At 43.5% G+C, this 13968-nt stretch overlaps 1 protein-coding gene across 9 annotated transcripts in view; it reads left to right on the top strand.

The window, feature by feature from the left end:
- The first annotated feature begins 6676 nt into the window (after positions 1 to 6676).
- MYO5A (myosin VA) overlaps positions 6677 to 13968 on the top strand; it is a 195094-nt gene continuing 187802 nt past the window's right edge. For 8 of the 9 annotated variants that reach the window (XM_008172285.3, XM_065559444.1, XM_065559442.1 and 5 more), the window contains exon 1: positions 6677 to 6854. In XM_008172285.3, coding sequence (XP_008170507.2) covers positions 6828 to 6854 — 27 coding nt within the window. In that variant the 5' untranslated portion in view covers positions 6677 to 6827. The remainder of the gene's footprint in view (positions 6855 to 13968) is intronic. The other variant, XM_065559448.1, reaches the window with a different exon arrangement.

Raw genomic sequence — 13968 nt, 5'->3', positions numbered from 1 at the left:
CAAAGTTTACAGTTCTGTGTACTGATCTTCATTTAGATCCTATAGACCAAAATATCTGTGCTAAAGACCCCATCTGCAGCTTTGCTGAAAAGTTCCTATTAAGGAATGCTGGTACTCGTATTGGCAAATTAATCAATAATTAATGCCCAGTAAGTCTTATGGGCATTGCAGCTTTGGAGGTGGTGGGACCAAATACGAATGGAGGCCTTGCATCCAAGACCATAAGTGATGTGAAAACCAAGTTGTGTGTACAAAAGCCTAAAACAATCCACTCCATTAAAGGGTGAACTCATGCTGCAATTTTACTTAATATTTAAGTAGAGCTCCACCATGCAGTTTTCCAGCTGAAGCTTTCATTTGGCAAAGGATGTCTGTTGACCACAGCTTGAGCCTTTTCCCTGAATGTTGACAGGTGCATCACTCTTCCTACGCAAAGTTAAACTAAGCACTAAATGTATGTTCAATTACTTACTCCAGGAACAACTTTTGTCTTGATCTAAACCCTTGTGTAAAGTTGCAGATTCACAGTATGCACTGAGATTTGTTTATTCATTTTGAAAAAAACAACCCTCTACCAAACTTAAACGTGTATGTTCCTTTATTTGAATCTGGCTTGCAATGGAATATGGAGCATTTTTTGTTGCTGTTGTTGCTTTGGTCTCTGTTCCAACCTAACTAAAAGCAGATATTTTCAGGAGTTATTTTTAATACTACTTTACCCAGTAGCAAAATAGTGTGGCATGGAGACTAGCAATGACACTTTCTAGAAGCTGGATGAAGGACTTGAGTCTTGTGAATGTTTTTATTTGCTAAGTTATGAAATAGCGATGTATTTAAAAAGCCTACAAATAAAAACAAACTTTAGTGGCCTGTTTTAAATCTTTATGTAGCCTAAAAGTAGTGTTTCTTTTAAAACTTCGCTCCTGTGTAGTTGTTCAGCTGTAGACATTACTGTGCCTTTCTCCTGCATGCTGCTAAGATGTTCCTCTGTTTGTGAAGTAACCACCAGTGGAGAATCCTGGTGACGTGGAGTTAGTTGGATGATATGGAGGCAGAAGTCCAGCCTGTCTAGAATACAAGCCCGTCTAGAATACAAGCCCTTCTTTATTGTGAAAGAGAATTCCCATTATAGTTGTGTTTAGCTGGATTTGAGAGAAACGAACATTAAGAAAATCATGTCCAACACTTCAGAATGTAGCAGCTTCCAGTTACTAAGGATTCTTGAATATCTAGCCATGTCATTTAGGTGCCTAAATGGGGGCTGTGAACTTTTGTGAAGATTTGGTCAGAGCTCTAGGATAGTATTTCTATAAGCTCAAAGGGGTGCTGTCGGCTATTAGCACTTTTGCTTAAATAGAAACCAATCTAAAGATGTGATAAATTCCTGTTAGAACATACATAGCAGAGTCAAGACAAGCTTTCAAAAGGCTGGTATATTCCCCCATGCAGCTTAAATGTCTATTTTCTGAAAGCTCCCAGAAACCCCAAACTTAGTACAGACTGCTCAACACATCCTATGGCTACCTCTGTCTCAAGAGGTGAGAGATGTATAAAAGCATGTCTCTTACTGCCTGTATCCTATGGTAAAACCTCCTCCCTCCTCTAGTTAGTAGAGAGGCTTTTAACTATGACTGGCATGTGGGTACTGGGTGAGAAGGAAGCTGTCCTTGCTTATTTTCCACAACTAGAGATGGTAGCACAGATTCTTGGAATGCATGATGAGTTTAATATATGGGGGAGGAGAGGGAGGAATGTAGCCTCTGCTTTTTGTTTCTTCTGCAGAGTTGACTATGTGCAAGTCCAGGCCCATAATGCAACGTAGGCTATGTCCATGCCAGCACTTTTGTTGGTAAAACTTCCGCCGACGTGCTTTTCACCGATTAAAAGTGCTGGGGTGGACATAGCCTATGTTACATTATGGACCTGGACTTACACATCGTCTTTGTTTGTTCTGCAGAGTTGACTCTCTCCTGCTGATGTAGCTACTGCTGCTCGTTGGGGGTGATTTAATTATGCCAATGGGAGGACTCTCTTCTGTCAGCATAGAGCAGTGACACAGGAAATCTTACAGCTGCACCAGTACAGCTGTGCCACTGTAAGGTCTGTAGTGTAGACAGCCTTGGAGAAGCTGTTCTAAGTTAAACTGCCATTGACTCCAAGGGCCCAGTCCACCAGGAGGGGTAGACAAGCCATTCCATGCCACCTATGCCAGCAGCATGTATTGATTCAGTGCCACAGGATGACTCCCCCTATCCTGGGGTGGTCCTGTGGCCAGCTAAAGAATCCAAAAGTTATAGTGTGGCACAAAGAAAGCTACCCTGCACACCAGGATGTGGGCCTAAAGGCTCAAATGAAATTATATGGGGCTGAAGGTGGAGCAGAATTTTTCTTCAACAGTTGAACCAGATCACAAAATGGGTATACGCAAGAGAGCTTTAAATGACTGGGTAATGCTTTTTTTAATCTTTTGGGAAAAAAATCTACTTCGACTGTATTTTCTTATTCTTAAATGTCTGGAAAGTTAACTCGCAACATTTCCTCTGCTTTGATTTGAAATCCAGTATAAAATAGTGTATATGAGAACCCTGTCAAGTGACTGACTGCATCTAGGTATATTACAGGCAGGCTGTTCCTAAAAACTGTCACTGCCTCTAAATCCTTGTCTTAACAGTCTTGAAATCCTAGTTCAGATGGAATTGTGCCCAACCACTAGTGTGTTTTATACTTATTTTTTATTTGTAATTGTAATTACAGTTGGATCCTGGGCTCCAACTGTAAATGGCTTGTACAATAATCCACTGTTCAATCAAGCTCCTCAAAGTAGGTTTTTTGGATTGCATTTAACGTACGCATCATCCCAAAGAAACAAGATAGATGTTGTACCTGAGCAAGTGCATAGAGAGCAAATTCAGGTCCCTTTTAAAAATCAGTAAGTTCATGCACCCAGATGGGGTGAAAGATGAAAGTATCAGAGAGAGGAGACAAGTATGTGGGCAATGGTGACAGAGAATAGGAAACACCAGAGGGCATGTCCTGTGGTCAGGAAGACACAAGCTCCAAGGGAGTGAGAAATTCAGTGAAGAATATAGGATAAACAGGCAAGAAGAGGCCCATAAGAAATGCTGCGAGGGAAAGGACAACAATCACAGTTTAAAATTAGACTGGAAAAAACACCAACTTGTAAGGTTTATTACTTATGAAGGGTGTTTGACAGTCCCAAAGTCCATTTGCTGTTTATCCACAGAACGGATATGAAGAACAGCTGTGTAAACTTCTCAGCCAAAAAGCCTGAACCTTGAACTGGCAGGAATAAGAAGGTAGTTCATGCCTCTTCAAACCATAGCTTCTTGCTGGGATGCCAGTTCTGATAATGGCAACCTGTCTCCTAGGAAAACAAGGAGTCTGGTGGCACCTTACAGACTAACAGATTTATTTGGGCATAAGCTTTCGTGGGTAAAAACCTCACTTCTTCAGATGCATAGAGTGAAAGTTACAGATGCAGGCATTATATACTGACACATGGAGAGCAGGGAGTTACTTGGCAAGTGGAGAACCAGTGTTGACAGGGCCAATTCAATCAGGGTGGATGTAGTCCACTCCCAATAATAGATGAGGAGGTGTCAATTCCAGGAGAGGAAAAGCTGCTTCTGTAATGAGCCAGCCACTCCCAGTCTCTATTCAAGCCCAGATTAATGGTGTTAAATTTGCAAATGAATTTTAGTTCTGCTGTTTCTCTTTGAAGTTTGTTTCTGAAGTTTTTTTGTTCAATGATAGTGACTTTTAAATCTGTAATAGAATGACCAGGGAGATTGAAGTGTTCACTTACTGGCTTATGTACGTTACCATTCCTGATGTCCGATTTGTGTCCATTTATTCTTTTGCGGAGGGGACTGTCCGGTTTGGCCAATGTACATGGCAGAGGGGCATTGTTGGCACATGATGGCATATATAACATTAGTGGATGTGCAGGTGAATGAGCCCTTCTGAAGAAGTGAGGTTTTTACCCATGAAAGCTTATGCCCAAATAAATCTGTTAGTCTTTAAAGTGCCACCAGACTCCTTGTTGTTTTTGTAGATACAGACTAACATGGCTACCTCCTGATACTTGTCTCCTAGGAACTGGATGATGATGATAATTTGGTTAATAATCATGGACAGATTGACAGAGTTGACTATATCCCTTTGACTATTACTCTTCACTAAACAGCTACAACTTCCTGCTGAACCACCATCATAAAATATGCTATTCCCCCCCCCCCCACCAGCTCCTTTCTGCCCCCTTCCAACATCAGTAGGTACTCCTTTTAGCGCATGATCAAAGATCCAGGGCCAGTATTTAAGATGTTTGAAATAGGGCTCCATTCTTTCTCCAGCTTTTTCCTTATTTCCCTTTTGCTGTCTTCCCTCTCTCTTCTTCACTTAGCAGAGGTAAGGAAGGGAACACAGCTAGTGGTTAGAGTATTAAGGGAGAGTCAGGAGACTTTGGTTCTATTCTTGACTGCCAATGTCTTTGTGTGATTATGAGCACATTGACATTTTGTACCTCACTGTAAAACTGGGCTAATAATGATTACCTATCACATTTGTATGATGCTTTGAGATTCTCAGCTGAAAATTGCTCTTTAAGCACAATTATCCACCCCATCCAAAGGTCCCATTTAAAAGATTAAAGTGTTTGAAGTTTGCAGAGCCGTTAAGGTGGTGGTTAAAGCACTGAGAGGGTGTGTTTTAATAACAGGCCATTTTGAACAATGGTGCATTCCAAAGGAAAAGGAAGAAAAATGTTCTTGGGAGGTGTATAGTTTTATTTCTTTTCCCAAAGAACTTTTGCCATAACCAACACTGGAAGAGATTCCAACTATTTATTAAGCCATAAGCAAGTATGTGTACTGCATTGCAGCTCCCCTCCCAGGACTCAAACTGAATGTGGACTCTAGTGCCAAAGCAACAGCAGCTGTGCACAGGCTCCACTGCTGCTGGGATGATTCTCTTGACTTCCACCGTGGAAGCCAGAGATGCAAGTCCATATTATGATGGCCATGTGTGGCCAGCTTTTGCCTTCTCTTCCTGTTACAATCTGACAGATGCTCAGTTTTTCAAAGATGTGCATATCTAGATCTGCCTGTGTGGTGGGATTTGTTTGCCTAGGTTTGGTACATGCAGGTTCTTAAGAATTTGGGCCTATAACAGAGATTGCCAAAAGCAAGGGGCAGGGCATTATCTATCCCTTTGTCTGTCCCCATTCACTACACGATTGGCGTAAGGAAGAAAAGCTACAGAGCAGTTCCCAGAAGTGAGGGAACAAGGTACAATGTCCTAGTCTGCTTTCAAGGCAGGGCCAGATTAACCTTTTGTGGGCCTGGCACCAAGCATGTTTGTGGCCCCCATGGAGGCAATGGAGCAGGGTGATGGGGAGGTCAGGCCTTGGAGCGAGGGGCCAGCCAGAGGCAATAGGGCATGGCATAGGGGTTTGCCCAATACAAGAACACTATTTACAAACTGGCAGTTGCCAGATGCACGGGGGCCTGCCTGGCCCTGTGCTGGCAGCATACCCCTTCCTCTTGGAGGTGGGCCCATGGCAAGTCACACAGCTCCCCAGCCCAACACTCCCCAACTCCCTATGGCCTGTGCCCTCCCCCAGGACCCACTATGCCAAGTGGCCCCCCAACCGCCTACAAATGCACAGTGCTCTGCACAACACCACCCCTGCCCAGCCCCTCCAACCCAGACTTCCTAGTGCCCCAACACACACACCTTCCCCACCGCCTCACAGACCAACCCACTCCCCCCACACCCTGCCTCCTGGCCACACTCACCAGCCTGCTGGGAGGTGACTGTCTGCCGGGCTGAGCCAACAGTACAGCCAAGGCTGGTCCTGGGGCCAGGAATCGCTCCATCCCTTTGGGAGGGGTGCAATCAGCCAGGCCAGGGCCTGCCCTGGCTGGGCTCCCTCAAGAGGCACTTGCTTGGAGGGGCCCAGCCAAGCCCCCCACATTGTCTTCCTGCCCCCCCCTCCTGGGCTGAGACTGGTCAGATTGGTGCCTTGGTCTAAGTTCTCCCCTTTAGCCATCACCACCTAAGGGCTGGCTGCCCCAGACAGAGATCTCCCTACCACTGAGAGATTGGCACTCCCTAGGTGGTAGTGGTGTAGATCTAGCCTCTCCCTCTTTCTAACCTGGCGGTTAGGCAGCCAGAGGAGCTGGTTCTTCTCCCACCACCCTTGCTGATGGATGGTCAGGAAGAGGAGAGCACACACACATCTAAGAGAGTGGTCACGTTTTAGACGCAGTGGGCAGGGACAATTTCCCCCTGTGAGGAGGAGGAGGAGGGGGCGACCCCCACCTGGACAAAATTAATTAGAAAAATGAAATGAAGACCAATCCTTGTTTCCACTGCTCATCCTTTAGCTTGAAGGTCTGGCTGCTCCCTAGACCTGGTCCCCCCCGCCTCTGCCGCAGCTGGCTGCTCTCTTAGCCCTCTCCCCCGTACAGCAGCTGCGTGGCCCCCCGCCCGTGTGCAGCCGGCGGGAGGCAGGGCGTACGGAGCAGCAGCCGCGGCTGCAGTGGCCCGTCTGACAGAGGCTGAGCCGGGGCTGTCTGCTCCCGTCCCATCCCTCATACCCACAATGCACAGAGCGGAGCAGCCCGAGCCCCATCCCCGCATTACAGGTAACTAACAACATGGCGAGCCGAGCCGGGCCGGCGCTCTGAGCATCCCCCCGCTGCCTCACAGCCGCCGCGGGCCCCGCGGGCGGCCAGGGCGGGGCAGGGAGCGGCTGCGCCTGCCTGGCCGCCGAGCCGCGCACGGGAGCCGAGGGCGGCAGCGCGATGGCAGTCTCCGAGCTCTACACAAAGGTAAGGACCGGGCCCCCCGCGCTGCGGCCGGGGAGGGGGTGGCGGGGAGAGAGCCCCCGGTGGCGGGCACCAGCCTCCCCATCCGCCCGGGGCTGGCGGGGGAATGAATGAATTAAAAGGGTGGGGGTGGGGTGGCGGCCGGCCCCTGGAAGGGGGGGGGCTGGCAGGCAAGTGGGGGGCTCCGAGGGTGGGGGAAGGGGCGAGCGGACGTCTGTCCACTTCCTCCTGGCTCTCCCCATCTCAGTGACTCGCCGGGGGCAGCGGTTGTCCTTCATGCAGCCCCGTGGACAGCACACCAGCGGCTCTGCAGCGCTGGGCAGCCAGGAAGTGACGGAGCTAGGGAGTGAACCTCGCTAATGAGCCTTTCCAGCGGCATCTTTCCCACTTCGTCTGTGCCCCTTTTCTGACCTGAAAGTGAAAGGGCTCAGGAAGAGGAAGGGATAGCATCGGTGTATGTAGCATTGTGGACATTTCCTTATCATGCACACTGCCACCTCTTCTTACCTTGTGCCTTCCCAATATGGATACACGGCTGTTTAAAAAGGACTAATATTCATAATCTCCATTGCATGTTTGCTTGAACAGTTACTTTCTAATATATTTTCACTGGCTAAGGATGTCACACTGACTTGATTATAATCTGATGGTTTTTGTTTTACTCCACATGCTAGCTAAAGAATTGCAGTTTAGGAGATACATGGATTTTCATCCTCTGTTTCTGTTCTTCTGTCGGGATATGGAGGCAGTGGATAGTTAGGTTATGCTAATGGAGTGAAGAGACAGATATAAACTGCCTGGATTTCACAGGAAGAGGCATTAGTCACCTTGATGCTCCATTGTCAATAAGTCAGGCTCTGAGATTCATACTAGTGATTTTTTTAATGTGAATTCTGCTTATAGCCTTCCCATATCAGACATAGCACAAACCACATTAGAACAACCATTTCAGCATAGTTGAATAATCAATACTCTAGGTATGTGGCCACGGTTATTTTTAAAATGACTTTTATTGATTATTTTACATTGGTCTGTGTTGTTCAGCTATCATCATAGTTTCTAAAAATATTGTCCAATTCCTTAAAACCTTCTGCTGAAACATACAAGGTAGAAAGCTCTCTAGTATTAAAACCGGGGGTGCTGAAACAATTTTTATAGTGGGAATGCTGTCGATGGAAACCACGTATTGGTGTTTGTTATTACTACTTCAAGCCAGGGGGTGTGGCAGTACCCCTAGCTTCAGCACCACTGATTAAAATTAACTTTTTTGGTGACACTTCACATTTAGATTATATTGACTCTTGGATTTGATTCAGAATCTCTAGTGCCAGCAGTGAGGCAGTAGACTACTTTTTTTAGTAGGGTACACTAGTCAAGCAGACATCGTCTTCTAATGTTTTTAGGTCCTGTAATTTGGTATCTCATCAGTTCATGCATTGGAAAGATCAATGTGAAAGCAGTATGTAGATTTTGATGACAGGAAAGATTGCAAATTAAGGTCTGTTGAAATGGACATGTTATGTATTAACAATAAATTAGAGAGAGAGAGAGAGCATGTTAAAAAACAAAACCTGGTAAAATTTATGCTCCACAGTTTACTTTATTTAAGGGTGACCGGGACCATTGTGGTAATCTAATCTGATCTCCTACAGAACACAGGCCATAGGATTTCACCAAGTGATTCCTGCATTAAGTCTCTAACTTCTGGTTGAGCTAAATCATGTCTTTTTGAAAGATGCCCAATCTTGAATCTGGGGTCACTTTTGAACATATTTGATGATGATCAATCTAGTTCTTTGCTTAAGGAGGGAGAATGAAATGGAACAGCAAATTTGTTTTTTGGAAGGGCTGAAATCTTTCACCTTGTTTGAGGTATCCACCCACAAACAGAGAGATAATGGGCGTTGCTTTGAAGATAAATAGTCAATACAAACTCTTCACACTCTTTGTAGCAGGGCTTGAAAATTTCACTAGACACCTCTAAAAGGCTGATACAAAGGACTGAATGCCATATTATCCTGGGGCAATACCTTGGTAGGAGGCTTAGGGTACATCTACACAGTAATTCAACACCTATGGCTGGCCCAGGTCAGCTGACTCAGGCTCACGGGGCTTGGGCTGCAAGGCTGTAAAATAGCTACCTTTTTTCCCCACTCAGGATGACGCTGGGCCATATTTCTAAATTATCTCTTCATACTTTAGACTGTCAATGGCTCCCATTTCCCTGCAAAACACACCATAGAAACAATTGTTTGTAAATTCATATGTGTTTGCATCAAAGCTAGAATACTATGATGACTCAAGTTATCATACTAAGTTATAGAATCTTATGGGGGTAATTCCACTGTGCAAAGTTAAGCTTCCATTCATCTTGTGATCGCTGCTGTTGAAAAATCTACTTTGCTTATCCACATGTTGGTTTGTTTTTAGACACTGTGACCTGTATAGACATTACTATATGCTTTTGTGGTTAACAAAACTTTGGATTTGTTTGAGTGACTGTAAAACAAGAAAATGAGAACTTGTTAAGTGTGAAGAATGTTTGAGCTATGCCATGTTTTGTATTTCTGCCCCAGTGAGGGGTCAACTGCAAATTCTGCTTTAAGGTATAATCTTACCCCTGGAGGCCCTATTTAGTTTAAAAACTGTTTCCTGGGTACCATTGACAGGTGTGGGATTTTTTTTAGAAGTTTAATGTATACATGATCTTTGTTTTACTGGTGCAATCAGAAATCCATCAATGACATGGAAGTAGTATTCTGCCGTAAACGAATTGTGGAAATGTTGGTTTTTTGACATGTTACTTGGGGGTGGGGCGTAGCATTTAAGGCATAATACACCTTACAAGTGAAAGGATTCTCCTTTTGTCTTTATCTAGACTCAGGGCTAGCCCTGATTCAGCAATTGGTTGCCAGAAATTGGTGTAGCTGCACTGGTGCTGGCCCTTAAGGGTACATCACCAGTGCAGAGATAAAAGATCTGTGTCATGGCTGCGGCTGGCCTGGATCAGCTGATTTGGACTCAGGCTGCAGGGCTTAAAAATTGCAGTGTAGACATTCAGTCTCAGGCTGGAGCCCAGGCTCTGGCACCCTCCATCCTCGCAGGTTCCAACTCAAGCCTGAACATCTTACACAGTGATTTTTCAGCTCTTCAGCCTGCGAGCCCAAGCAACTGACCCAGGGTTTTTTATTCCCTGTGTAGCCATACCCTAAGAGTCAACAAGGGCAAGCTGGGTTTTACATCGGTTGAGTTAATCAAGGTTTATGCTTGCTTGAAGTAGAGGGCAAGTAAGCACACTTTGTCGTGGATGTAGCACTCATCTGACCTCATCTCCATCAAATGAAAAAACATTTTCAGTGTTGGATGTCAGCATTGCCCCAGGTGTTTTTAGAAATTTTCTTTCTGCCAAATTTGTGAATATCTATAAAACTGCACAAAAAATTAGTTTTTACATATGGAAATTCACAAAGCAGGTTAGAAATTGTCTTCTGTTCCTTTTCTTTTAAAACTGAAATGAAGAGCTTACATTAGGAACTTTTTTTTGTCCCCCTTCTTCTACCCCTTCTTTTTTTCTTTTTTGTATGATTGAGACACTTCCTTATCTGTACAGTTACTTGTGTACATCTTCACAGTCACATAACAAAAAAACTTATTTTTTTTACGTTGAGGACTGTGGTTTTCAAAAAATTTGTGTTGTTTGTAACCACTTATGACCAGATTATTAATAAAGGTGGAGAAAAAGATATTCCAAGATAGAACCTTCGTTTTCTCAGAGCATTTAGTGTTGCATTTTGGAGACTTCTTGTTTCTCTTGCCTCCCTTTCCAGAGTCTCCCACCTTTGAAGGAGCTAGTGCTGCTGACCTCGGGTCCAATCCAGTTTCTATTAAAGTAAATGAAAAGACTCCCATTGATTTCAGTGGAAGTTATATTGGGTCTTTCCTTAGATAGCTTCAGTTTTAGATCATGTGACTCTGCACGCAGTGTTGACCTTAAACTCTGCCAGCTTCTCCTTGGAGCTTCTCAGCTTTGGGTTTTGCAAGCAGTAACCCGAAATGCCTTCACTTCTAGTGGTATTTGGGAAACTGCATAGTAAAGGAAGTAACTTCTTTGTTTCAATTCAAAGTGCTTTGCTTTAGTGCATATTTTGTTACTTGGCTCTTTTCATTACTTGGCTCTTTTCGTTGTGTGCACTTACCTCATTTGTTTTTGTGGAATGAGGTGTCCTGATTTGCTTTGGGTCCAGAACTCTCTTTGCTTGTTGAAATTTCACCCTGTATGTACTATTTTTTAAAATAATTTCCCAAGATAAATAAAAATGTTTTTATGAATTTAAAAAAGAAACATCAGGCCCTTATCCTGTATTGATAACTGCATTAGCAGACCTTGGTACTTCAAGAACCCCATTGTTTCAGTGGGGGTCAGTGCAGGCTCTGGGTCTGCCACTACAGTTCTCTGGGCAGGGGCAGGGCCTTAGTTAAAATAAACAAAGATCCCCTTGCAATGTTCCCAATCCAAACACAACACTATGCTAATATGCTGAGACTATGAAAGTGAAAATGACTAGAAACTATCTAGTTAGTATATTTAATGGTTCAAGATAAGACAAATTTAAAATAGCAAACAAATAGCATAATAGTGAAAGGTGATTTGAAAATTTGCTCACTTTAAAAAAAAGAAAAGTGATAAAATTTTGTTTGCCTTAAGCCTGGAGAAATTCGTTTAGCTGGCTAAATTAAAAAGACATTCATTTTGCTGCTATGAATCACTGTGTGTTGTTTTGGAGCTTTCTAAAAATTAAACAACAACTAATTGTCCTCAGAAAAAAAGGTTTTCTGACAGGGTTGTACTACTGAATAATAGAGTGGTGGTAGTCATTCATTTTGACATACAAATTGTGCAGTGTGCTTCTTGGACCAGGAAGAGAGAGATACTTAGTATTCAAGCTTGTTTCTGTGTAGGATCACTGCAGCTCTGAATAGGGAGGTTATTAGGGAGATTAAACATATACTATTGGTGTTGATTTAAGCAGATACATGTGTAAGATGGCAAGGTGTCTTTTATTTTGTATTTGCTAAACGTATCTTATGTTCTTGTCTTCTTGCCAAAAATCAATTGCAAACAGAAGAGGAAATATTTTAGCTTCATTTCTGCTTAAGAGACTGCTGTAGTATTAAAATAGAAGTAATAAAAACGTTATGGGTAAGTGCTATGCAAAATTCTGAGCAGTTGACTTTATTGCTGTTGTCTTCAAAATAAAGGCACGTAATATAGCATTACCTGTTGTATATCAGTGTATGGTTATGCCCTAAACCAGTGTTTCCCAAACTTGGGACGCCCCTTGTATAGGGAAAGCCCCTGGCGGGCCGGGCTGGTTTGTTTACCTGCCCCGTCCGCAGGTGCGGCCGATTGCGTCTCCCAGTGGGTGCGGTTCGCTGCTCCAGGCCAATGGGAGCCGCTGGAAGTGGTGCGGGCCGACGGACGTACTACACAAGCGTCGTCCCAAGTTTGGGAAACGCTGCCTTAAACAATTAATTTATTATGCATTCTCTCTTGTAATCTTTTTCTATGGTTGGATGTTACATTTGTGGCCAATTAAACTGAAAAAGTCTCATCTTTCTGTAAGCAATTTATATCTATTATATATGTCAGGATTTTACCATTCTCGTTAATAGAAAATTTGAAGCCCTCCAAGCAAGATTTGTTAGTTTTTTTTATTAGTGTATGTGTAAGTATGAAGTTGTTTTCTGTGCTTGAAGACCAGAAAGAGTATTAAACCAAGACCTCTTAAGTCAGAACTGTTCATTTTAACACTGAGTTTGTTCCAGGGAGGAAATGACGACATCATGGGTAGGGCTCTGTGTGGTCTGGGAGGTAGCAATCGGTTTGTGAAAGCTTCTTCTCATTCCACAAATAGGCTTTGAGAGGATGTATTATGCAAGCCTAATGCAAACTGAAGAACTGTAGATCATTGGAAGCTGCTTTTTTTAAAAAAGCAGCTCTGTAGTGAAAAGGAAATTATTCATTGCTGCTTCAGACCTAATCTTGGGGGAGGGTACATTTCCTTTGTCACATGTGGGGACTAAGCATGAAGCCCCTATTAATAATTGGTTTTGTTTATCTAATTCCTCATCCACAGTATTAAAAAATGTACCCTTTAATAGTATTATTGGAGTGCGGTGGGTTCCCTTCCCCCCACGCATCACCAGAAATCCTTGCAAAATAATAATGTCTGTATATTTAGCTGTTCCAAGTTATCATGTGTGTTTCTGCTGCAGTGACTCTGTAATGCGCACCAGATGGGATTAGATAGTTAGTTAGTATTTTTTTAGCTAGATAAATCATAGCTTTTCTAGTTGACGAGTTACTGGGCCCTACACGAGTAAGTGTGAATAAGAGTCAGTACTGCTCCTTCCACCACAAAATGCTCCATGTTAAGGGGTGAGGCATAGGGGAAGCAAATCCGGCAAACCTACCTGGTTTTCAGGGTCTCCTCAATAGGACTGCAAATCTCTAACAGTGGTCATGTCACTAATATCATCAATCTCCATGTATATCTCTAATGCGCCATTGAATCACTTTTGCTATTAAAAATTACACACTGAACTGCTTGTATCAAAGCAGTGGTTCACAATATTAAAACAGTATTCCTATATGCGGTGGTCTGGTTCCTCAAATATATTTCACCAGTTTTATGTGTTAGTGCAGTTGACTTCCACAAAAAGTCAAAGGTGACAGTAATATTGTATGTAGACAGCATGATTTTCCCTGTGTGTGTGAAATAGTGCATAACTGACAATTGTTTCCTGTAAAGAAAAGGCTACCCCACAGGGATGGCTACCCCCTATGGCTGTTAGACTTTTTTTCGTGATAGCTTCTTCAGTGGACTTAAGAGGTGCCAGTCATTTAATAACTGTTTTAAAGGGACAGTGATGGAACTTAGTTTAGTGTGTGTGTGCTCTTTTTAATTTGCAAAACCTAATGTTAATAGAACCGTTTGCATCCTTACCTATGTCCTGAACACTGGAACCTAACAGGAACATAGGCATGTGTACAGGCAGTTCACTTTGAGAAGCAAAATCTGGCCAAGCAGGTGCTCTGGTTGGTCCGCCATTGGTA

Source organism: Chrysemys picta, chromosome 10 (assembly GCF_011386835.1).
Source record: "Chrysemys picta bellii isolate R12L10 chromosome 10, ASM1138683v2, whole genome shotgun sequence".
Classification (NCBI taxonomy): domain Eukaryota; kingdom Metazoa; phylum Chordata; order Testudines; family Emydidae; genus Chrysemys; species Chrysemys picta.
Note: the sequence above shows the minus strand (reverse complement) of the source record. Positions and strands in the feature narration are given on the sequence as shown.